This window comes from Akebia trifoliata, chromosome 11 (assembly GCF_017979445.1).
Source record: "Akebia trifoliata isolate Shusen 1 chromosome 11, ASM1797944v1, whole genome shotgun sequence".
Lineage (NCBI taxonomy): Eukaryota > Viridiplantae > Streptophyta > Magnoliopsida > Ranunculales > Lardizabalaceae > Akebia > Akebia trifoliata.
The window spans coordinates 4370398-4396341 of record NC_141385.1 but is presented as its reverse complement, the minus strand read 5'-3'; the positions used below and the strand labels follow the sequence as shown (position 1 = coordinate 4396341).

Genomic DNA, 25944 nt, shown 5'->3' with positions numbered 1-25944 from the left:
TGAGCTGATTTTTTGCGAGGATGATCTTCTCATCATAGTGACCATCCTCGCAAAAAATCAGCTCAATCCAAAACCTCTAACCCATATTTTGAAAAACCATTGTTTTTACATATGCCCTTGACCTGCCCCCTATATTTTTTGCGCTGTTTATGAGTGCTTTAAGATTGAATTGCCAACTCCCTTTCTATCAATTTTTATTTTTTAATAAAAATCGATGTAAAAATATTTTTAAAAAAATTCTATTAGCTTTTTTGAGAAATAATTAAACCTTCTATCAATCAATAATAATTTTTTTGTTTTGTCTTTTCTATGATGTCCAGATAAATACTATAGTTTGATTAAGATTGAAATTAAGCTTTTCTCTAAATTACCTTATTCTATTTATAATAGAAAAAAGTTTAGATCAATACATGAATATATGATTATAAATACTCTTCTCAGGGATTTATATATTGTCTTTCTCAAAATTTCTATCTTAAAAAGTTAAATTTACCAAAAGAATTCCATTTTAAAGTTATTGCCTAATATCTACCTATATTATGGAATGAAGTAGTTTAGTCAGGACAGGTGAGAAGTAGGATAATTAATTACCTAAGAATTTGGTTTAAGTGGGAACATGGTTTTAAAACTTGTCCGAGACCAAGACATATCGCCCAAGTTAACTCGATATCGGAACTGAACAAGAACAACTCACAAGTCACTTTTTTTTACCGAGATTTAATACCTCACGTTCAATTTTTTGATTTTTTTAACGAGACGTCTTAAAAAACTCGTCCTAAACAACTCGGTATTAGGCCTAGAGGAGACGAGATGCGAAACCAAGTTTTAAAACCATGAGTGGGAAAGGTGGGAGATAGGTGTCTTGTACCTGGAATGTGAGTAATTTGGTGGTTTGAGAACTAATTCCTATTTAGTAGGATATTAAATTGTAATGTATAATTAGAACTTTATGCTATTTATCTCTCCAAATTTATATGAGAAAACATTAAGAGAAAGATGACTAGAATCCTATTGGATTTTGGAGGACTAACCATCTTGAATTGATTAATTTAAGTCTGATATCTCTTGAATAAGATCTTTCTGAATATTCTTCCTCTTTTTATTGTTCTCCGCAATATGATCTAGTAGGTATGTATCATTGTCGTTCAAGGAAAATCCATGAGGCTTTCAAGTATAGTACAATTCTATTAGAAGCAAACATACTTCTTGGGAAATACGATCGTTGACAAAATGACTGCAAAAAAATGTATTCATCTTTTGTTATCCTTAGATGCAAATCTCTAATTGAGAAAATATGTGTTAGAGATCTCATGGATCTCCCCCATTTCCTACTCCCTCGTGCAAATAGAGAAATTCACCATCGTGTAAATTTGTAGGGTATGTTTCTCAAACACAAGCACATTTGCACACATATACAAATATATAAAAATTGAGCTATTTTACTCCAATTGTCGCATTTGTTATTATAAGTGATCAAAATTCTCTTTGTTTCATCCACCACTACTCCCTCTCTTTGTGGAATTAAAGCCGTGTATGTGTTTTTGTGTGTTTGATCCCAGTTCATGCTATGAAAACATTCTAGACTCCAAATATAACTAAATACTAGTTACATTGATGTATTTTTCTTGACTTTGTGTAACAACTGCATAAAACTACTCATCAAAATTAAGAAAAAAAAAAACAACTCTCAACACCCTTGGCAAATTGCATGGCAATCATAAGCGTGCATTAGAAAGGCAAACGACCTAAATATGATAAAAATAGCAATATAAAAAGGAAAAAAAACGATGTGGGTAAAAAAAAAAAAAATTGGTATCTACAATAACCATTGTAGTTCATGTTGGCACTATCTCAACATGATCACTGAAATGGCCTAGCCAATACGAACCACGAATCAGGGTTTAACGACATCAACAACTCTACTACAACAATCTCTTCCGGACGAGGGATCTTGAGACCAGGTTCTATAAGACCTGCAGGGGAGAATCTAGTAAATACATCAAGAAACACCAAGTCCTAACCAACAGATTGTGGGAGGCATTTAGGTCTTACCAGGGGAAAGCTTTCGCCCATCGTATAACTCCTTTGCTAAGGGATTGCTTGCCCAATGGTTAACGGCAATACGGCTTGTGGGCTGAAACCCAATTATATTACCGCCCTTCGACAAAACCACCTTAATTTCAATGTGGAACGCAACAAAGCAAGTTAATAACATGAGAAAGGTCATAAATGAAAAATTATCAACGAAAAAAAGTAGTGCATAACTACAACCTTCTATGATAAATTTTGTCAATGTAGAACAATACAATTAAATTGAAACAACTTGACAGGATAGTCAAAAAAAGAAAAAATGTTTTGTTTGATCCAAAAAAATAATCTGGACACATACGTGTATATGTTCGTCCAGAAGTAAATGCACTTTATTTGAATGTACCTGGTAACTAGCTATATCCTGTGCAGATGTTTTCATGTCAGTATTGCTTTCATCTGATACAGACCCAACAAAACTAGAAAAATCTGTTGAAGTTGGTGCATTTCCATCACAGTGTGTTGCAGTATCTTCTCTATGGCTGGAAATGACATCAGGGACTAGATTTGTGTCATGCGACCTCCTCAAGTAATTTGGGAGCTCCCCAGCCCAGGCGCCAAAATCTGATTCTGTTGTTATCTCCCCAGGCCAACCAACCCCATCCTTGATCTTTTTGACAATCGAGATGCACAAATCTTCTAACTATCCACAAACTCTAATATTAGATGACAAAAGATGGTGAAATCAAAACAATGGCAATAACAATAACAATAATAATAATAATGGAGGAAGCTCTAATAGCTAATAACTGCTTTTCATTGGAAGATATGCCCAAAACCCTATGAAGATTCTTCTTCATTCCATTTCCGGGGATTTGTCAATTGATTAGTTTATGATGGAATGACCAAATGAGCAATCATTTTAAAAGAATTCCAAGATATTAATGGAAGACTTTACTAGAAATATGGAATTTGTTATTGATGAGGCTTATAGCTGATATCCAACCTTTAGTCTATTCATGTATGTTTTTGTTTTTTTCATTTTTCAGAAACCACCTTCTTCCATAAATTCACAAGTTTAATTATATTTTGATATAATGTAGTAATTCCACTTTCAATAAAGAAGAAGAAGAGAACTGCTAAAAAGGATGTCAGAAGTTATTTTAACAACTAGTTACAGGTAGAGCGGTAGGGCTGCAAGCTGGGGGAGGGTTAGGCCCAGGCCCAAATCAAGTGGCAGAGCCCTCAAACTGAGCTCAACTCAACCCAAGCATTGAGCTCCTTAACCCGAGTTTGAGCTTAGGTGGTTTTGGGTGGGTTGGACTCAATGAATAAGCCTAATTTTGTTTTGATTGCAAAGCAATTTTATATCTTAAATAAGAAATACAATTAATAAATATAAAAAAAAAATTATATCTTAAACAAGAAAAAATTAAAGATAATATAAAAATATATAATTAATATAAAATATTTATATATTAATATATAGTCTCGGGTTCGGGTTGTGATGGGTTGCCCCGAATCTGCAACCCAAATTAAGGCCGCGTTGAGCTATTCTAACCCAGGCTCAACTCATGTTCTACATAACTCGGCCCAAGCTCGCTCATCAATCGGGTTGAGCTTGGGCCAGTCCGGCCAAGTTGCAGCCCTAGCTCAGGAATACATAATTTGACTTGTCTAGTATAAGATGATATCATTCGCAATGAATGGAGGAAAAGGCTATTCAATATCTAAGTAAATTCATGCTCTCTTTGTTTGCGTTGCAAAATTAGGACATATCATGCAGGAATGTGCTTCATAACTGATGAACAATCAAACAAACCAATCCCATTCAATGATGAAATATTGACGCTTAATAATAATGAACGACACACTTATCAAAAAAAAAAAAAAAAAATTGAACACCACAATGTACATTACAGTATTGTTCAAATGCTACCAACTGCCCTGAAAAATTGGAACTGTGAAAAGTTGACAGATATTTCCTTGTTTAACATAACAATAGGAACATGAATATGTACCTCAGTGGCTTCCAAAGACTCATGCTGAGAGCAGTCAAATTCAGACATTGGAGCTGAAGAACGTCCTGAAGGAACTACTCTGGTCTTGTTGAAGTGAGGCCAATAAATTTGAGAAAGAATACTAATGGAAACAACAAAAACTCCACTAGCAAGGGTGATAGATAGCATTTTCCACAAAGAAGTGCTTCTCTGCAATAAAAGAAACCATGTGGCTCAAGAATCAGGTTTCCTTGACCATATGAAATTACAGTCACCAAAAAAAAACAATAAGTACCAATGCTTTCAAGTACCTTATTCTTTGATAAGTTAGTAAAATCTGCGACCACCCCACTAGAAAACTGTTTATCTGGGAGAGTATATAGATCTTCATAGTACATATCTAGAATGTCAGCCAATCCAACCTGCAAAACTATTGAATTTAATTCATTTGGACAAATATGCACCAAATTATATAAAAGAAAAAAAATCATTAATTAACTTTAAATCCAAGAAATGACATCACAAATACATTCAGCAAACTAAAGTCTCAATGGTAATTTCTCAAAACTCACTATATTCACCAGGAAGGTGCTCCATGATTTTATCCACATATCATAGAATATAGTAATCATAAGAAGAAGAAAAAATGATTTTATCTGAATGGTAAGATTTCTATAGAAAATGTAGAATTTTTATCTTAAGAAAGCCTTATGAGTCAAATTGTTTAGGTTAAGTCTCAATTTGAATTTTAGGATTCAAAACATATTGTTTTTTTAAACATTATGTGATCTGTGTATGTGTGTGCACATGCACAAACCTTCAATCAATGTGTTAAAAAAGCATTGAGAACATTCAAATAGAATGGAGCAAACTTTTTTTTTTTTTTTATCAGTAGCTCAAACTAAAACATATCTCATGAAGACATGAACTGTAACACATGATATAATTAAAATCCTAAAAGTCCAACTAATATTTACCATGAATCATAAAATAGAGTTCTCCATTATACAATACTGGTAGAAGGCCAAGGTTGCCAGGAAAGATTAAATACCATTTGTGAGTGAGTCAAAAGAATTTCCCACAGATTCTCTGCAGACTTCTTCCACCCTTCAAACTTAGAATTATCAAATTTATATGCATCAACTTGAATCCTGTAAGCGGGTACATACTCGCTTGTCCATGTAATGAACTCGGGACCACCAATTCTTTCCAATTTTGAATATGTTGATGAAGTCCACCACCGGTGCTTCCTTTTCGCTTCTCTTGGAATATAATTTTCCTTTGTGTTGAAATTTTCCAAAAACTTCTTAGCATTTTCAACTATCTCATCTTGAGATAATTTATATATGACAACTGACAAGTCCTTCGACACAACCCTTCTGGGCTTCTGAAACCAACGAAAAATATTGTTTGAACTTGTACCTAAGGAGTTCTCACAGAAATCCATTTCAGTGCTGTCGAGAACAGACATGCAAACAGCTTCTGCAAGCACAGAAAGAACTCGGTCATCCGAGGAGCTTAGCGTGGAGATCACCGAGACCTGCTGATATGAAATGCATAAGAGAACTGAACCTATCAGTACCATGTGATCCCTGCAGGATGGACAATATGATATTATGAAAATGAGTGGTAGACATTGAAAAATTAAAAGGAAGCATAATAGATAAGGAAAGGTATGTAACCTCTCTTGGATTTTCAAGATCTTCCATGTTTCGCTCAGCTCCAGGAGCAAATAATTCCAGTTCAAAACTCCAAATACGCTGCAAGACTACTTGTCTAAATGTCAGGGCAAGTATATTTCTAGATGACATGCTGGACAGCATATCTTTAGGGAGAGTATTTCTTAGCTTCCTGGCCTTCTCTTTAACTTTTCTCGCTGGCAAAAACTGCCAAAACAATTAAGTTTAAGCCTTTTAGATAAAAGGTAATCATGTTGCCGATCCCAATATTTTGAATAAAGCAAAACTATGATGATGATAATGATTATGATATGGCTATTTAATTTATGTCAGAAGTGAGGTGAATATTGGAGAATTTTTTTATAAGTAAATATTAGAGAATTGAAGGGGGGGGGGGGGACATCTACCATAGATCGGATTGGGCATATAAAAAGCCTGTCAAGGGATCATTAAAAATCTTGATTCCTTTTGAAAATTAGATGGACTAGCAAACGATGAAATGTCATCCACCATAGTTTTTAGCAATTTTAAGAAGCCCGAATGCGGGCGAAGCAATACCATTGTGATGTGACAGCCTGAGGTGCAGGAAAACTGTGTGGATTTAAGCCTTAAAACTAAACAGCTAAACTAATAGCAGACAGCTGATACAATAAGAGATGGCTGGATTCAGGACATAAATATAACCCAAACACATGGAGGCATACGATATATGTTTTTTACAGGCAATTCAATAACTGATGGGCTTCGATATTCCAACACACAAGCGCACACGCACACACACACCAAAGTCTGGGAGATTTTCAGGACTAAGATATCCAAAGTAGATGTTAACAACTATTGAAAAAATCTCCACTTTCCTGCAACAGTTTCAAACGCCCCTGTTATGACCACCAAGAAATATGTGCTTAACTTCCCGCCCTATTAAACAACGTTCCTTTGGTGCATTAGTTGCAAGTCTTGGGTTCAAACTCACCAGGAGCAACCGGGGAAAGGGCTAGCTGAGAACCCAGAAAGAACGGCACCAAAGTGAAGTTGGGGAAAGGTCACATAGTGGGCACCAAGGGTGTTAGATGAAGGCAGCCTGAGGAAAGGGCTACCAAGGAACTTGAGGAGGGTACCAAAGTGAAAGCCGACAAACAGTGGAACAAAGGCTGCAGAGTGTGTTACCACAACATTAACACCTAGGTGCTTTTGGTGATTGGTTGGGTTCGTCTCAACGTCAAGAAGTTATCATTTGAAACACATTCAATTACTACTTTTTATTAAATGGGTAACCAAAAAATTATGAAATCTGTAAGCCACATCCTTCTCCATTGCGCGACTGCTTCCTTGGTTTGATCTCATTTTTTTCAGTTTGTTTGGAGTCATGGAGCAATTTCTAAGGATGCTTTGGAGCATTTTTGAGTGCTGATCGCGGGGAAGGAGGGGTTGGTTTTTTTTTTTTTTTGGGGGGGGGGGGGGGGGGGGAGAGAGGTTAGGTTTCCAACCTTTCAAAAGAAAGCTCTGGTCCATCCTACCCTTTGCCATTTGTTGGGGTTTGTGGCGTGAAAGAAATGCTAAGGTGTTCAAGAATAAGGAGCAAGAAGTCCATGAGGTTATCATCAACATTCTAGGTCTTTTGTTTCATTGGAGCTCAGTGTTCATTGAAGCAAGAGGGAAATTTTTTGAAGACCACTTGGGGAGCTGGGATTGCGGTTGTAATCGTATGGGTAGTTTTTGTTCCTTGTTCTCTGTTGGTTTGCTTTGTTCCTTCTTTGGGGTTTTAGGTCAGCTCGCCTGTAAATAAAGCTTTTTTATTCACCAATTTTTTTTTAAGAAATTGTTCATCTCAACCAACTTCGAAATTTAAGCAAATTACCATTTGAAACGCAAATACATTTAAATAACCATTTTTTCTTCAATGTGTAACAAAAAAATTATGAAATGGTTCGTCTCACCCAACATTGAAATTTAAGCAAATTACCATTTGAAACATAAATACAAATCAAATAACTATTTTTTCTTCAATGGGTCACCAGAAAATTATGAAATGGTATTGTCTCAACCAACATGGAAATTTAAGCAAATTACCATTTGAAACACAAACACATTAATAAATAAATAATAATAATAAATAAATAAAAACTAATTTTTCTTCAATGGGTAACCAAAAAGGTGTAAAATTTAACTCACCAATCTAGTTGATACTGTGCTGTGTTCGTCCAATGGGCCCGGGAAAACCGTCTCCACCACCATAGTAGAAATGCCGGAAACAATGTGTTCGTCCGCAGCTTCACCTCCATCAGCAGCAGCAGCAGTCAAAGCTTGCTCGAAAGCAACATCTCCAATCAAATTCAGTCGAGCCATGTCGTTCTCGTAAATTCGAATGCCAGGAAGGCTCTTCTTCTCTTTGTCTCCATCAGATTCAATGATAGATTGGAGGATTTCTTGCTCTGTCAAAGGAAGTGCTTTTGGGGCAGAACAAGATGAGATGGAAATCGATTTTCTAGCGATTCTGATGGGTTTTCTGAAGAAAATTATGGGGTTTCTTGCAAAAAAAAGAGATTGGGAAAAAGGGAGAGGCAGTGATGGGGTTGGAGGAGATTGCAGGAGAGGCATGGATGGGTGAAGATGGTGAAGATATTTTGAACTAAAACCCTAATTTCGATTGGGATTTTAGGGTTTCTTCGAAGGTTTTTAGAGGGATTTGCAGCTTCACACTTCCGCCAAAAAAGCTTACAACAAAGAGCATCTCCTATGGGCTATGGAGATGTTAAAAGGTGTCACCTTTAACACACGCACTAATTGGTAATTACAAACAAACTTGTTCTCCTCTCATGGTTTCGATACTCGGTTCGTCGTCTCTTCTCGTTCATACTTCATAGAAATGACCGAGTTGTTTCGGATGAGTCAACTCCTCTCAGCGAGACAATTCATTTGACTCGATTTACATTTGATTGATTTATATATATATTAAAAAATATATAATTTTTTAATAAAATAAGATATAGTAGAAACTATTCAGTCATAAAATAATTTTTTATTTATATAGTAAATATTTAAATTCTAAAAAAAATTATTTTAATCAAAATCTCAGTTACTCGATCAAATTTTTCAAAATATCATCTAAGACATCTAGTTTATTTCACGAGATGATGTGAATTTTGAGACACCATGCACATTTGTATCATTGTTGAACGAGATCGGGATGACTTGGGTGAGTCATCTCGGTCCCTAAAGAAATTTAAAATAATGTCTCATTTTTAATGGACATGTTAAATTTTAAGTTTAACATTCCTTTTTTAAATAAAAATCAGTTGAATTGAGTATTTATGAGGTTTAACGTTGATGTGACTAAACAAAAGCATGGTCACAATTAACATGATTTCTACCTTCTTACATGTCTAACACACATTTTAACAAGTTCATTGGAGAGGTCTGACTAGTTAAATTTAGTGGGATTGATGTTAACAGACCCACTTATATGTATATTGTAGAAGTTATAAGAGCTCTCACGATAGTGTGTAATTCCCATGGTTTTAAAACTCATTTTGACTTCTCATCCATGAACAAGGCGGAGTCATCTCGTTCAACAATGACACAATGGATTGACCTTTATGAAACACATCAGGTTTGAGCATGGTTTTTAAACTTGGTATTATGTCTCGTCTTGTTCAACTCTGATATTGAGTTGACTCGGATGATACGTCTCGTTCGACATTGAGACAATGGTTTTTAACCATTTAAAAAATATAAAAAATTCTTAAAAAATTCAAACATAATTCCTATAAAAAAATGAATTCAAAAAATATAAAATTAAAAAAAAAAATCAATTTGGGAGTGAAAGAATTGAGGGTTGAGGCTTTAACTCGTTTGTATCGATTAATTTGGACGAGATTTTGAAAATCTCATCTGATACGTCTCATTTAACTCGCAAGTTAAACCATTACTTCGTTGTCTTGTTCGTATTGCCCGAGATAATCGAAAATATTGTCCGAGACGACTCACTTATCTCACAATACACGGTCATCTCATAACACTTTGTGAGTTGGTCTTGTTGGACTTCGATACCGAGTTAACTTGGATGATACGTCTTGATCTCGAACAAGTTTAAAAACCATGGGTTTGAGACGATTTGCCAACTCGTCTCCTTTGTGGCCTGTACCGAGACAAATAGGACAAGTCATCTTGGTTTCGGACGAGACTTAAAATCATGGTACTGACTCCATTAACTCCATGGCTTCCATCCAGGTAGGAAAAAATAAAATAAGTCGGACCATTAGAGGCTTCAGGTAATGGAATTAAATTGGATTATACTTGATATAAGGCTATCAATGGTTCAGATATATGTTACTTGGTTTGTCGATTCACTCGATTTGAATTTGGGTTTTGTGGTTCACCAATCTAGAATGGTTTAAAGGTTTAGGTAGAGATAATTTGTTTCTTGGTTTATTTTGGTTTTCTATATCGGTTTGTTTGTTTGATTTGCTTGTGCTTATAATAATTCAAGTATACAAGTTATAAGTACAATTAGGATGTTAAAATTTTCAACTTAAGTAGAAATAAAATAATAAAATTGTAGAGGTAAAATTTTGGATGTCGTTGATTCCTCAAGATTTACCTTTAATAATCTATTTTCATTATTCTTAATGCACATGAACGATGAAAAAATCATACAGAAAAATAATCAAAGAAGAGGAGAAAATGTGGAGAAGACAAAATACAATGTCTACAAAACCTAGCCTTCTCTACTTTTTTCCTCTCCTTGCTTTTACCTAGAAGTTCTCTTTATACAGAAACAAAAGCCAAACCCTAAAAAGGAAAGACAAATTATCCGAGATTCTTTACTAAATATATCATTATCTAGAAATAGATACTCCCTAGTCACTTAGGAGATTTCCTATTTCTAGATAAGATTACAAATAAAATCTAATTCAAAATAGATTAATCAAAATCTCAAGATACACATTAAATCTGACATGTGATTAATATTCGCCATATTTACGTCATGTGTCTAATGCTGATTTTATCCTCTACAAAAATAATTTAAAATTTTAAATATGAACAATGAAAAACATATAATAAATTGGTTGTTGAACTTAATGTTTTGGTTAGCCAAACCCAACCAAAATTTGATGGATTCATGGTTCTCTCTCTCTTAGATTTAAGATTTTATGTGAGCATAGTCCTAATTATAAACAAATGTTGAAGTTGTTTGAATGTGTTATAATTCTTTGTAATGTTAAAGTAATAACTTGAACCAAACTTTTGTAGTGTTGAATGACGTGTTTTATTTTTTTAATAGGGTGTAATAAATAATTTAAGAAATTGAGGTATTATAAGTAATAACATCTCTCTCTTATAATTACAAATATTAATTATTGGGGTGGGGGGGGATGGATTTTGAAGATAAAATTGAAGAAAGGGATGCTTTGTAATTTTAAAATGTATAGGAGTGGTGAGGACTATATGTGGAGATGTGGAAGTTGTAACCTCTCTTGCTAAAGAAGAGAAAAACACCCATCCATGGCCAAATCACAACAACTCCTCCGTTGACGTTCTATTAGTGCATTTGTACCGATTCAGTAGGGTTCAAAATAAAATTCCGCTTAATGTATTTTAGAGTCAACCAATCCTACTCTTTAAATCGTATATGTTGTAGGATTCATAGTTAATATCATTTATTAAATTTTGTTGGGGGAAAGATTTGAACTCAAGACCTTATTTTTTCTTGAGTGTGGTTGGTGTAGGTTTTTTTTTTTTGTTAAATCTGAGTTAAGAACACATTTTCCTTGTTTGTGATAGTTGAAAAACCAAAGATTATTTCTTTTTGTTTCTCTTGAGAGTTGCAAAGATAACTTTCTAAATATTTAGTCCCACATCGGATAAATATAAGACTTGCACTCAACTTATAAATGTTCATACTCTCTTAATTGCTTGAGTTTGAGAGAGCAAGAGATTGGACCTTAGGTGCACATGGGAGCCCAAGGCACCATAGAACTACAACCCATTGTGTTTGGGGCCAACCCAACTAGTGTTTGGCAATCTGACTAGTCAAGTTTTTTTTTAGTTCATAGAATTTTGTCCTCTACATTTATGTGGTATTGGGTCATATTTTTTAATGGCACAAGGTCATATTTTTTACAAGAGAGATCCCGGTGAAGTTGTTTGAAATTGAGGGATTGGAGCAATTGCATCTTTGGAGGAAACAAATTTAATTTGCGTGGCAACTTGAAGATCATCCCAAATTTTTGTTAAAAGGATTATACTTGGGATCCTGCGGCATCAGTGCAAACTTCCCCAATTGGCTGTCCAATTAGATCTATGTGACAATGAATTGGAAGGGACAATCCCTCTATGTCTTCTTGATTTCAATCTCTCACAACATATATCTCAAGGTCTTGAAAAAATAACCATTCCTCCCTCTTTTGTCTTTATGTAGAATTTAAGGGTATTTCAAGGAAGTCACATTTTTCATATCAATGATTTTGTTCTTAGTGCTGTAGGATTCAAATAAAAAATACTAAATTACCTGGAAGTTCTCATGGACCAAATAAAATATTCTCAAAAAAATTAGTCCACATGTTAATCACCCACATCACTATCATCAAGTCTTATTGGGAAGACTAAATAAATCGTGTTCCTCCATTCAAATGATGGTCTAGATAACTACCTCAATCCGCATCGATTTTTGTTTTTTCTCCACATTTAGAATTTTCAACTTGGAAGTTTCTTTAAATTGAGATTATTAATGGTCTTCGTCGCACATGACAGAGGCTTTTCAATCTATTTCCCCATATTTTACTGTTTGCAAGGACTATTCATACATTTTCTGAATACATTCGTTTATACTTTTAATGTTCTCAATTTTTTCAGCTTAACGGGCATTAAAAATTTCTTATTAGGCCTTAACTTTTGCTTCGGCCACTCGTTTAGGATTTTCAATCTAACAGGCTTTCTTTCCTTCTTTATAAGAGATTTTGTTTGGTTGTATATTTTGAATATTTTTACTTTGACCAAGTCAAATGATGTTCAAGACGACTTTGTCGATGGGATTAGGACATGGTTTAAAAAGAAATGGAAAGAAGGCTCAAATTCCCAAAAAGAAATTGATTGGTGGAGGCTTTTCAATCAATTAATTTTCCTTAGTTTATTGTTTGTAAGGATTATTCATACATTTTCTGAATACAGTCGTTTATACTTAACATTCATCCAACTATGTATATCATCATCTAGGGAGCATAGTCACAAAATTCTCCAGATTTTTTAAAAAGTTCTTAAAATTCTTAGAATAAGGGACTAGCCGATCAATTCAACTAATTAATGAATTAGTTGATGAACTATTAATTGATCACGAAATATGGTTTTTTTTAAAAAAAAAATCTTTGTTATTTAAGTTTATAAAGCCATCTCTCTCCCAATTAATGCAAATTAGTTAACAAAGAAGATGGATTGGGATGAGAAATACCTTGATCTGTTCTTGGTCCCATGCGGATTATTGATCATGTTTGGTTACCATCTCTTCCTCTTCTATAGAATCCTAAGGTGTCCTGAAAATACAGCCATTGGATAGGAGAATCACAACAAGAAAGCTTGGGTTGAGAGTTTCATGCAACAGGTCAGTATTTCCATCTTTTTTCATCATTAATTTAGCTAAATTATCTCATTTTATTAATAGTGGGTTTTTTTTGGCAATCCGACTAGCCACGTTCATACTAGAATTGATCATAAAATTAACCCAAGACAAGACAACTTCAATTACTATTAAAGAAAATGTAACAAGAGTGGTGAGCACCATATCTTGCCAAAGCAAATCAATAGAAACCAATCAATCGATGGCCAAGTCACAACCACAACTCCATCGCTCTTCTCCTTACTTCTTCATCTTCTTCTTCTTCTTCTTCACAAGTCTATGTCTATGCTGCCTTGAGGATCATAAACAGGCTCTCCTCCAATTCAAATCCATATTAATTGGAAATCATAACAAGAGCTTCTTGTACAACCCTTTCGATTTGGACTCCTGGGTCTCCAATTCTGATTGTTGTCGATGGAATCGTGTAAACTGTTCTACTCTCCTTTCTTCAAGACTAGTCGAAACCCTTGATCTCTCCCCTATTATCAGGAGTTTCACTGTTGCAGCTTTGACACCACTCTTTCGTATAAGAAGCTTGACAAAGCTGAATATATCTGGGAATGGAATGCATGGTGAAATTCCGACAAACGGCTTTCTCAACTTGACTAGGTTGGTTTTTCTCGACTTGGGTTTTAATAGATTTAATGGCTCTATTCCTTCCCAAATATTTGGTCTTGGAAATCTAAAATTTCTTAATCTGGGTTCAAATTTGCTAAGTGGAAACTTGACTAGTGAAGTGGGACATCTTTTAAGCTTGAGAGAGTTGTTTGTGTCTTATAACCATCTATCTGGAAAGATCCCTACGGAAATCGGAAACCTCAATCAATTGCAGAATTTGGAGCTCCATAATAATGATTTTTCTGGCGGAATCCCAAAATCACTTGGCAACTTGTCGAAGTTCGTTGATTTGGATCTCAGTAGCAATGGAATCACATATGGAATCCCAAGCTCAATTTGGCAGAATCTAAGGGGGCGATTGATTCAGCTTCTTAAAACTGCTGTCTGCTTCTGCTGTCTGAATCTGCTGTCAGAATCTGAAAAGCTGAAAAACTTGTTTGATAGAGCTTTTTAAAACTGCTGTGCTGTTGACTAGAATCTAACTGTGGACTGTTTGATACAGCTTCTAAAATATGCTGTAGTAGGGTAAAATGACCAGAATGCCCTTAAGGTTGATAATGCAACCAGAAGGCATAAAAATTATCAGAATACCCCTATACATATATAATTACACTAAATATATATATATAAATATAATAAAATTATATAAAAAATTAAAAAAATAATTATTTTAATTTTAAAATGTTTATAAATCTATAAAAAATTATAGAAAAATTTATAATTCTATAGAAATTTCGGCAGCATCTCCTCTTAAAAATAGACATATAAAATTTTCCTGATAAATAAAATACCTGCATAATACACAATCCAACATAATGTACGCAGAATGCATCAAAAATTACTAAAATACCCCTATAAATATATAATTACACTAAATATAGATAAATATAATAAAATTCTATAAAAATTTCGACAGCATCTCCTCTTGAAATTGAACATATGAAATTTTCCTGATAAACAAAATACCTGCATAATATTCAATCCAAATTTCACATTTTACATAGCACATCCACATTACATCGTATATACGTAACACATCCACAACCACCACATTTAGATTCTTACATCATTTAAACATAATAATCATAGTTAATATAATAAGTAAAACTGAAATAAATAAAAACATAAAAATATACATTTATCTTAATTTTATTTTATTCCCTTGTCAACTCCCTCTTGTAAGGTTAATGTTCGTTGTGGATGTCAAAACCTCAAAAAGGAGTGGCTATGTCAAGATGTTCAGACAGCATATCGCAACACCGGTTGTGATCCCAAGGAAATCTCAAAAAATCAACATGGAGTTGGTCTACTTCCTTGCAATTCACAATGCGCTAGTAAACTAAAGGTTATAGATTCAGAATTACAGTTGCGTAAAGCTAAAGCTTTAGTTCTTTACTTTTATATTTGAACTTTGAAAGGGACACATCGTCGCAACATGGTCATGTGTTTTTTAAACACATGATTCATATGGTCTATGGATTGCAACTTGTCATAATCTAGGTCCATATGGAGGCCAATTACTAATTGAGTAAACAGTGTCCTCAACAAAACTAGCCCACATGCAGCATATGCTTTTTCTCTATAACTGTGTGAAATCAAGCAACCATAAATGGGAATTTGTTCTCCTAGGTAATCAAAAATTACCCCCAACAATGGATAATGTCGTAATCCAAACCAACCTTGCAATTATATGTACTAAATCAAGCAAACATAAATTGGAACTTGTTCTCCTAGGTAATCTAATTACCTCCAACAATGTACGACGTCTTAATCCCAACCAACATTTTCATAGATCTAGAAATCATATCCCATTTCGGGGTCTTCTAGGTAGTTAAACTGTAGATCATTTATTAGCTAATGTGTCTTAATTAGTGAAATCATTTATTAGTCAGGACCATTCATGTTTTGATAATTAAAATGAACAGTTAGCTGAAATCATAAATAATTCATTTTCAACTCACAAAATGGTAATTCACCCAAAAAAATTAAAGTTCAGCACATAACTCTTTTGTCGACTTTAGGATGATCTAATCAACTCTGCCGAGTTTTTGGAGAAGACTCAAGGAGTTTGTAATATAACATAGCTTCATCCCTTTCACTAATTAAGACACATTAGCTAATAAATGATCTAGTTGGCCGATGAACACTACTTCATATTATTAGTAAAAAAATTAAAAAATCAATATATTTTAATAATTAAAAGTATTATAAAATGGAATCTCTTTACAAGGAGCATTTGCAGCCTCAAGTTTAATTATATTCCAATCCTTGTTGCAGTTGGATTGTATTGGAATAAAAGGATCCGTAAATGTTGGATTAGAATATTAGATAAGTTCGATTCCTAATTCAGGATGAGCCACGAATGTATGACAAAGTTACAATAGTCCACATGGCATGATCTCATTGGTTAAAAGATAGTGGTATTAGTCGACATGGCACTTAGTCATTGGATGACAGAAACATAAGCGTAAGCATCATGAGCAGAAAGAATAATAGAAAAGCTTTGAAATTAAAGCTGTGGACATGGCATGATCTCGCCATTCATGAAAATCCTCCCCAAAGCTGAAATTTTTTCAAAGGTGAGCTACTACTCTCATTGAATTGGGGAGAAATTTCCAAGGTCATATGTAAGAAAATCCTCCCCAAAGCTGAAATCCCAACGTTGTAAAGGCCCAAGTAATTTCAATATCCCAAATGTTTGGATCCTATTCTAACAAATATTGCTTGTTTCCAACAAAAATTCTAAAAGGCGTTAATCGATGCAATTTCTAACAAAAAAATTTCTAAGAGACGTTAATCAACAACAATCATTCACAAATATTTCTAACAAAAATTTATTTTAATAAAAATCAACCAAAAAATTACAACCCTAACAGAATATTTTCTGTTAATATGCAATTTCGTCAACAAAGAGATAATGAAATCGATGAGATAGAGAGAGAGAGAGCTCACAGAGATGAATGGTGTCGATCGACGGTGGGTTTTTCAAGCCGGTGGGTTTCGTTTGACCGAAGCTAGCGTCGTCGTCATTGATGGGTTTCGTTTGAACAAAGAAACCGGCGTCGTCGTCAAAGGGTTAGATCGGTGTTTCTATGGTCGTCGTCGTCGATAAGATCGGTCGGCTGGTCGTCGTCTTCAATGAGATCAGTCGACTATGAAATCGAAGGGTGAAGTGTGAACGAGGTTAAATCGCGGACAGTGATGTAAATGTTAAAAAAGTCGAAGGGAATAATAGTCTTTTCACATCATCGCGTTTTAACGCTGTTCCGCGAAGCTCCTCACATCCGCTTTTCAAAACAGCGGTAAATGTTACAAAATTGCGTTAAAAATTTCAAAACGCAGCGTTTTAACGCTGTATCAAACGCTCAAAAAAAAAAAAATCCCGCGTTTTAACGCAAACGCCGGTAAATTTGCGTTTTGAAGCGCAATCAATCGCACCCTAAGGGATCTACAGTCCTTGAAGCTTCAAAACAATTCTCTCTCATCAAATATTCCAATTGAAATTGGCAACTTGCCCAACCTTCTTCATCTGGACCTCAGTGACAACAACTTATCAGGTAAAATTTCAGTAACTCATTATTAACTTGGAAATCCAATCCATGATTTAACAAATAATTTTATTTTTTACAGGAGGGATCCCGGTGGAGCTGTTTGAAATTGAGGGATTGGAACAATTGCATCTTGGAGGAAACAAACTTAATTTGCGTGGCAACTTGAAGATCAATCCCAAATTTTTGTTGAAAGGATTATATTTGGGATCCTGTGGCATCAGTGGAAACTTTCCCAGTTGGCTGTCCAACCAGAAAGATCTTTCTTCATTGGATCTAAGTGACAATGAATTGGAATGGACAATCCCTCAATGGCTTCTTGATTTCAATCTCTCGAACATTTATCTCAACAACAATAATCTCACAGGTTCCCTCCCACCTCGTCTTTTCAAACGTAACTTGGAAATGATTGATCTTTCAAACAACAATTTTATTGGCCAACTTCCGAAGAACATCGACGATGCGACCAATCTTCGAATCCTATGGCTAAGTCAAAACATTTTTTCTGGTTCATTGCCACATTCCATGACAAGGTTGCACAACTTAGAACAACTAGACTTGTCTAAGAACAACTTTTCAAGTGACAAAATTCCTAAATTCCCGTCTTTGTTGTGCATTGACCTATCCTACCATAAATTCTTTGGTGAAGTTCCAGTGAACTTAGGAAAGAATGTATGTTCACTCGAGTTTGGACAAAATATATTTTCAGGCCGTTTACCAGAGAACTTTTCTAAAATGGAAAACCTAATATACCTTGATCTCCATGGCAATGAAATTTCAGGTGAGATACCAAACTTCTTCTCTCGATTCTCAAGATTAAAAGTTCTAATCTTAAGGGGAAATCACTTCCACGGGTCAATCCCTTATCTTTTATCCAATCTAACTAATCTTCAAATCCTCGACCTTTCCAACAACAATCTCAACGGAGAAATCCCAAAGATGTTTGGTAATCTCACAGGGATGATTAAGGCCCCTGATATTTCTTATACTCAAATGTGTATCGTGCAAAAACATAGAGGAAATGACACGAAAGTACATTGGAAGAGCATAGTTCAAAGTCTCCCTAGTGATGACCTATATATGTACAAGTTGCTGGACTTGTCAAGAAATCATTTGTCTGGCGAGATCCCATCATCTTTAGGTGCTCTTAGAGGTCTTAAATCACTCAATATTTCATATAACAAACTCTCCGGTGGCATCCCTGCGAGTTTTGGAGGATTTGAAAATCTAGGGAGTTTAGACTTGTCACATAACAAGCTTTACGGTATAATTCCACAAACATTCAAGAATATGAAACAGCTTACTAAATTGGATGTAAGCAATAATGAACTTGAGGGTCAGATTCCGGAGGGTAACACGATGGATACAATGAACGATCTCAATTCGTATGCTAACATCAAGGGGTTGTGTGGGAAACAAATTCTGGTTCCATGTCAAACTATGAGTCAACCAAGTTATACAGCGAAGAAGGAGGAGGCGGAGGAGCCATGGTTTTTGTGGGAAGGCGCATGGGTCGGATTTCTAGTTGGATTCTTTTGGACAATATCATTTTTTTACTTAATCAAAATTTTCACTAAAAATCCACAAAAACATCGACTGGGCAACCAATGCTTCTAGTAACAAAATGAGTTAAGGATTTTAGCAAATGTGTTGAGTGAGAATTATGTCTGTGTTAATGTTATAATGTACTACAAACTGAGAATTAATGTTGTATTTGGTATATGATCTAGTATATTTATATTCATATGTGAATGTTTTATCTACTAATCCAAAAATTAATTAAGTGGTCACTATGCCATATTGTCATGGTGTGACATTACCTACGCTACGTGAATATACCACATGACGGATTGCTGAAAGATGCTTTTATTTATTTATTTTTTTTTAGAAAAACTACTTTTTTTTATTGTTTTTCTTAAAGACTAGTATTCAGTTGTCAAATATTCCATGCCAGTGACATTAACACAATTCTCCTAGACAGTAGGGATCATTAAACATTTGTCCTTTTGATCACATAGAATTTTGATTGTGTCCCTACAATTCTATTGCAACCCAACTAACAAAATTCAATTTCTTTTAATATAATTCAATTTTTAAGATAACTTAGAGATTAATTAATTAACATTGTAATTAAATAAGACATCTTAAAATCTCTTTTTGATCACATATAAATTTTTTTTTTTAAATTAGTGTTTTAAGGTTGAGTTGGGACCAAAAACTTATCAAATTAGTTGAACCATGGTCAGATCCTCCTTCAATATGGTAGAAATGATTTCTTTTTATATATACCATGGTTGTATGTATATTTGAGATCTTCTGGATCTCCCTCATATATATATATATATATATATATAAAAAGTTTGGGAGACAAAATTTATCCTATAGGCTTAAAAGTTTCGGATTGGTTTGAATTTTTTTGTGAATGATTTATATGGTGACGAGATTATCCTCACAAAAAATTTGCCCAATCTAAAACTTATAACCCATCAAAAGTGGTTTACAAATTAACGATAAAAAATTGACAATCCACCACTCTAAATCACTTTTGATGGGGTTGAAAGTTTCAGATTGGACTTGTTATTGTGAGATGATCTCCTCACCATAGAGATTGTAGACACCCCATTTTGTTTGGATCAAATCTGAGATATCAAGAAAACACGCGAAAGATGGATTTGGTTTAAGGAAGCACGCACAAGACCCATGGACTTTGCCAAGAAGTCCGTACCCAATTCCTAAGCTTGATTCATCCATAAACCTTTTTTTAAAGATTAAACCCATCCAAATCGTAATCCAAGCCCAAATCCTAAAGTTGAGCCCTAACCCAATTCCTAGGCACATATTCATTTAAGTGGACACATGTCACTACTACAATCAACCTCCCAAACCTAACCTACCTATGCCATATGTTACTACTACAATACACCCACTACCCTAGTCTACACCTTACCTCTACCACCTTGTTCTAAATCCTTATCATCTCTCCATTAAAAAAATACTCATATTATCACAATCAATCTCCTAAAATTCTAAGGTAAATTCCATTTCAACCCTCATACAATTGAAAATTTTAAAAGAATAACAAAACAAAAAGAATGTTACTTTCATTTGTTTTTATGGTTGAATCATTTTACCCCAAACTCTATATAAATTCCCTCCCCTCAACCTAAAACTCTACCAAACTTTCTACTTATCTCTCTCTCTCTCTTCTCAATTATTTTTTTTAACATAAATACATCACCAAGAAGAAAAAAAAATAAAAATTTCAAAAAGAACTTGAAAGAAAAATCAAGCATCAAGATGAGTCAATCTTTTCATGTATTTTAGTCAAAAAAACTTGAAAAATGAAGACGGGTGGAATTTACTAGCGTTAAGCTCAACACTTTCTATTTTTGGGTTCAACATTTTTATTGTCAAGTTTGACATTTTTTTTTAAATTGTTGAACTCAACAATAAAAAGTGGTGAGCTCGACAATAAATAAAATTGGTGAGTTCAACAATAAATAAATTTTGGTGAGGTCGATAATAAATAATATTTGGGAGCTTGACAATAAAAATGTTGAACTCGATAATGAATAAAAAGTGGCAAGCTAACCATTATGTGTGTATGTATATATTTTTTGAATCTCGTTTTCGTTCTTCATTTTTTATTTTAAATCATTGCAATAAATCAAAAAATACATTTAAATATTCAAAATTAGAAGTGTATCATTTTCATTCGTCATTCACGATTAAAAATCGTTGAAAATGATTGGAATCGTGGTTGAAAAATCTAAGCATGTGAAGAAGATGAAAAAGGGTAATTTAGGTATTTCAAAATATTATAACCTGCCATGGGGTTGAAGGACCATTAAGAAAATAAAGTTTTACTAAATGACTTATCAAGCAACCGCCCAAAACTCAGGGAGTAATTAGAAAGAAATCCCGGCTAGGGTCCTTTAGTAATTTTCTATAAATATATATATATATATATGGGTCACGTTATTACGACCCCCTTTGCGACACACCTTTTTGTCTTATATGGGCAAAAATGTTTGGAATGGGCTGATTTTTTATGAGGATGATCTCTATGGTGAGGGGATCATCCTGGCAAAAAATCATCCCATTCCAAAACTTCTAGACCGTCCGATTTTTGTTGAAAAATTATAGACCGTCCAATTTTTGTAAATCAATTTTGATGGGGTTAGAAGTTTTGGAATGGGATGATTTTTTGCCAGGATGATCCCCTCATCACAGAGATCATCCTCAAAAAAAAATCAGCCCATTCCAAACATTTTTGCCCATATAAGACAAAAAGGTGTGTCGCAAAGGGGGTCGTAATAACGCGACCCTATATATATATATATATGGGTCCCGTTCGGCACCCTAAGTTTTACCACACACTTTAACAAACGCGTTTTGTCCTACATGGGTTAGAAGTTTCGGAATGGGCTGATTTTTGGTGAGGATGATCTCTATGGTGAGGAGATCATCCTCACCAAAAATCAGCTCATTTCAAAACTTTTAACCCCATCAAAAATGATTTACAAAAAATGGACGTCCACGATTTTTCAACTTGTAAACATGGGGCTAAATATTTCGGAATGGGCTGATTTTTGGGGAGGATGATCTTCTAATCATAGAGATCATCCTCACCAAAAATCAGCCCATTCCAAAACTTCTAACCCATGTAAGACAAAAAACGTTTGTTAAAGTGTGTGGTAAAACTTAGGGTGCCGAACGGGACCCTATATATAACAAACGCGTTTTGTCTTACATGGGTTAGAAGTTTCGGAATGAGCTGATTTTTGGTGAGGATGATCTCTATGGTGAGGAGATCATCCTCACCAAAAATCAGCTCATTCCAAAACTTCTAGCCCCATCAAAAATGGTTTACAAAAAATTGACGGTATACGATTTTTCAACATGTAAACATGGGGCTAAACATTTCGGAATGGGCTGATTTTTTGGGGAGGATGATCTGCTAATCATAGAGATCATCCTCACCAAAAATCAGCCCATTCCAAAACTTCTAACCCATGTAGGACAAAAAACGTTTGTTAAAGTGTGTGGTAATGCTTAGGGTGCTGAACATTTCCCATATATATATATATATGGGTCCTGTTCAACACCCTAAGCATTACCACACACTTTAACAAACGTGTTTTGTCCTACATGGGTTAGAAGTTTTGGAATGGACTGATTTTTGGTGAGGATGATCTCTATGGTGAGGAGATCATCCTCACCAAAAATCAGCTCATTCCAAAACTTCTAACCCCATTAAAAATGGTTTACAAAAAATGGACGGTCTACGATTTTTCAACGTGTAAACATGGGGCTAAACATTTCAGAATGGGCTGATTTTTGAGGAGGATGATCTTCTAATCATAGAGATCATCCTCACCAAAAATCAGCCCATTCCAAAACTTCTAACCCATGTAGGACAAAAAACGTTTGTTAAAGTGTGTGGTAAAACTTAGGGTGCTGAATATTTCCCTATATATATATGGGAAATGTTCAGCACCCTAAGTTTTACCACACACTTTAACAAACGTTTTTTTTCCTACATGGGTTAGAAGTTTTGGAATGGGCTGATTTTTGGTGAGAATGATCTCTATGATTAGAAGATCATCCTCCCCAAAAATCAGCCCATTCCGAAATGTTTAGCCCCATGTTTACAAGTTGAAAAATCGTGGACCGTCCATTTTTTGTAAATCATTTTTGATGGGGTTAGAAGTTTTGGAATGAGCTGATTTTTGGTGAGGATGATCTCCTCACCATAGAGATCATCCTCACCAAAAAGCAGCCCATTCCGAAACTTCTAACCCATGTAGGACAAACGCGTTTGTTAAAATGTGTGGTAAAACTTAGGGTGCCGAACGGGACCTTATATATATAGGGTCCCGTTCGCCACCCTTAGTTTTACCACACACTTTAACAAACGCGTTTTGTCTTACATGGGTTAGAAGTTTCGGAATGAGCTGATTTTTGGTGAGGATGATCTCTATGGTGAGAAGATCATCCTCACCAAAAATCAGCTCATTCCAAAACTTCTAACCCCATCAAAATTGATACACAAAAAATGGACGGTCCACGATTTTTCAACGTGTAAACATGGGGCTAAACATTTCGGAATGGGCTGATTTTTGGGGAGGATGATCTCTAATCATAGAGATCATCCTCACCAAAAATCAGCTCATTCCAAAACTTCCAACCCATGTAGGACAAAAAACGTTTGTTAAAGTGTGTGGTAAAACTTAGGGTGCTGAACATTTCCCATATATATATATATAGGGGAGCGTTCGCTGGCTAACTTTTTGGCAAACGGATTGGCAAACTTTTTGGGTGCGTTGGATCTAACGACATCGAATGGACGTGATTTAATCTCACACGTTATAATACAAATATACATATTTACAACGCCATCCCTTAACAATTGTTTATTTCGTGCTTCCTCCCTCTCCTCTTTAAACCAGAGAGAACATAACTCTCTGTTCTCTTTCTCTCTTCAAACTCTTCACTCGCTCTCAACCTCTCTCTCATCTGCCTCTCTCTCACTTGCTCTCGCTCTCGCTCTCATCATTCTCTCTCGCTCGCTCTCTCTCTCTCTCTCTCTCTCTCTCTCTCTCTCTCTCTCTCTCTCTCTCTCTCTCTCTCTCTCTCACTCACTCACGCTGAAACCCTCGCACTGAAACCCTCTCTCTCGCTCTTTCATTCTCTCTCGCACGAACACGAACACGAACGGGACCCTCCCACTATCGTTCCAGCCATGATGACAAAGAAAATGGAAACCTGGAGAGTGGCAGCTTGTAACAATCAATAAACAAAGGGGTTTGGTTGATGAGGGCTTTAAATTGTTCGAGAAATTGATGCCCAAGAGGCTCTTAAAGATGTCACAGCTTGAGAGGCCAAGAAGAATATCATAAGCTGAAGGTGTATAGTGTTATTTTATTTTATTTTATTTACTTAATCTTAGAAATATTAATTTTATTAAATCTCATGTAGATGTGAAATTGTGAAGTTTGCATGTTTTCCTACTCCACTTGATTCTTTGTTATCTTTGTTACTTAATCTTAGAAATATTAAATTGATTGAATCTCATGTAGATGTGAAATTGTGAAGTTTGCATGTTATCCTTGTTCTTTAACTCTGATTCAGTTTGAAAATTACAAAAGAAAAATTTTGATGAGTTGGAAATTGGATATATTTTAGGTTCAATGCATAAAAAATGCTGGATTGATTGAAGGATTAGAGGAAGAGACTGGTTTTTGTTGGTGATTCAATTAACAGCGACCAATGGGAATCCATATTGTGTTTATTGAGAGGACCCATCAAGGATCCGAAGTGCGTTTCTGAGTCCCATGGTCGAAGGATCACTAAAGAGAAGGGAAATTACAGTTTCAAATTTGTGGTAGTTCTGTGAAAACTTGTTCATTTCTTAATCGTATATTGGATCTGCACAAATATTTGATTCTCGAGGGGTTTTTTGTAGGACTTTAAGTGTACAGTTGAATACGATGCCACTCATTTCTTAGTTCACGAGAGTAAGGCAAGATTAAGACAGAAGCAAGTACCAACTCTGAGAATTGACACCATTGATAGGAGCACTTCGAGATGGAAAGGAGTTGATATTCTTGTTTTCAACATTGCACATTGGTGGTTTCATTACAAAACAAAAGCTGGGTGAGTATCGTTCTTGAACTATTCTACGTAAAAGCTTCTCTAGTACACTATTTTTCTCATGTACATTCTTGTTTGAAGCTTTGTAGAAGCAAAATGATTCAATCAAACTAAGCTTCTTCAAAGCAATTCCATGAATCTTAGTCAATTTAGTAAATTTAATGTTGAAGCTAAAATGGGTTTGGTTTACATTAGATGTTTAAATAATGTTCCTCCAACTTAGACTTTCAATCCTTGCATACTTAGAAAATATATAGGTTTTGAATGGTGTATTGTATTACATTTCGATGTATTACATTTTCCATCAGTCCAATCAGACTAGCCCCAAAGTAAAAGATATCCCATACTTTAACATGCTTTGTATTACTAGAGAGGATGGACTAAAATGCTTTAATTTTGGCCTCTTACATGGTTAGGATTTCTACTCAACCCACCTTTTATGCGCCATCTATGAATGAGCTCGAGGAAGCATTGAAGCTCTTACAAAAGGCAATGAAATTGTTGGAAGACACATCGGGGCAGCGACGCACGATTGTAGGGATAAAAGTACTGATGGGTGTGATGTTTTACATGGTTGGATGATATGAAGAGGCTCGGAGCTCTTTTGAGAGTGTTGTAGCAAAGCTTAGAGCCATTGGAGAGAGGAAATCAGCATTCTTTGGGGTTGTACTGAATCAGATGGGATTGGCTTGTGTACAAGTGTACAAGATTGATGAGGCTGTTGAGTTGTTTGAAGAAGCAAGGGGGGTACTAGAGCAGGAGTGTGGAACATGTCATCCAGATCAAATGTTTGCAATTGTATG

At 34.9% G+C, this 25944-nt stretch overlaps 2 protein-coding genes across 4 annotated transcripts in view; one reads left to right on the top strand and one right to left on the bottom strand.

Moving 5' to 3' along the window:
• Positions 1-1728: 1728 nt before the first annotated feature.
• Positions 1729-25944, bottom strand: part of LOC147390466 (deneddylase) — a 34189-nt gene continuing 9973 nt past the window's right edge. The window contains exons 1-8 of one of the 3 annotated variants that reach the window (XM_086459721.1): positions 7880-8522; positions 5711-5914; positions 5080-5571; positions 4340-4450; positions 4050-4238; positions 2435-2731; positions 2053-2173; positions 1729-1973 (exon numbers count right to left, since the gene is read on the bottom strand). In XM_086459721.1, the coding sequence (XP_086315847.1) occupies positions 1861-1973; positions 2053-2173; positions 2435-2731; positions 4050-4238; positions 4340-4450; positions 5080-5571; positions 5711-5914; positions 7880-8305 (1953 nt within the window). In that variant the 5' untranslated portion in view covers positions 8306-8522 and the 3' untranslated portion in view covers positions 1729-1860. Of the gene's footprint in view, positions 1974-2052; positions 2174-2434; positions 2732-4049; positions 4239-4339; positions 4451-5079; positions 5572-5710; positions 5915-7879; positions 8523-25944 lie in introns of those variants that run through there. The other 2 variants (XM_086459722.1, XM_086459723.1) reach the window with 2 other exon arrangements.
• LOC147390467 (uncharacterized) lies at positions 13522-19229 on the top strand. Its single transcript, XM_086460088.1, has 3 exons — positions 13522-14345; positions 17361-17494; positions 17568-19229. The coding sequence occupies exons 1-3, from the start codon at positions 13522-13524 to the stop codon at positions 19100-19102; spliced, it is 2493 nt and encodes an 830-aa protein (XP_086316214.1). The 3' UTR covers positions 19103-19229.

Coding starts and splice junctions, on each gene's coding strand:
- LOC147390467 (XM_086460088.1), top strand. CDS start 13,522: ATGGCCAAGTCACAACCACAACTCCATCGCTCTTCTCCTTACTTCTTC. Junction 14,346..17,360: donor TTCTGCTGTCTGAATCTGCT/GTCAGAATCTGA, acceptor TGCGTTTTGAAG/CGCAATCAATCGCACCCTAA. Junction 17,495..17,567: donor CAGTGACAACAACTTATCAG/GTAAAATTTCAG, acceptor TATTTTTTACAG/GAGGGATCCCGGTGGAGCTG.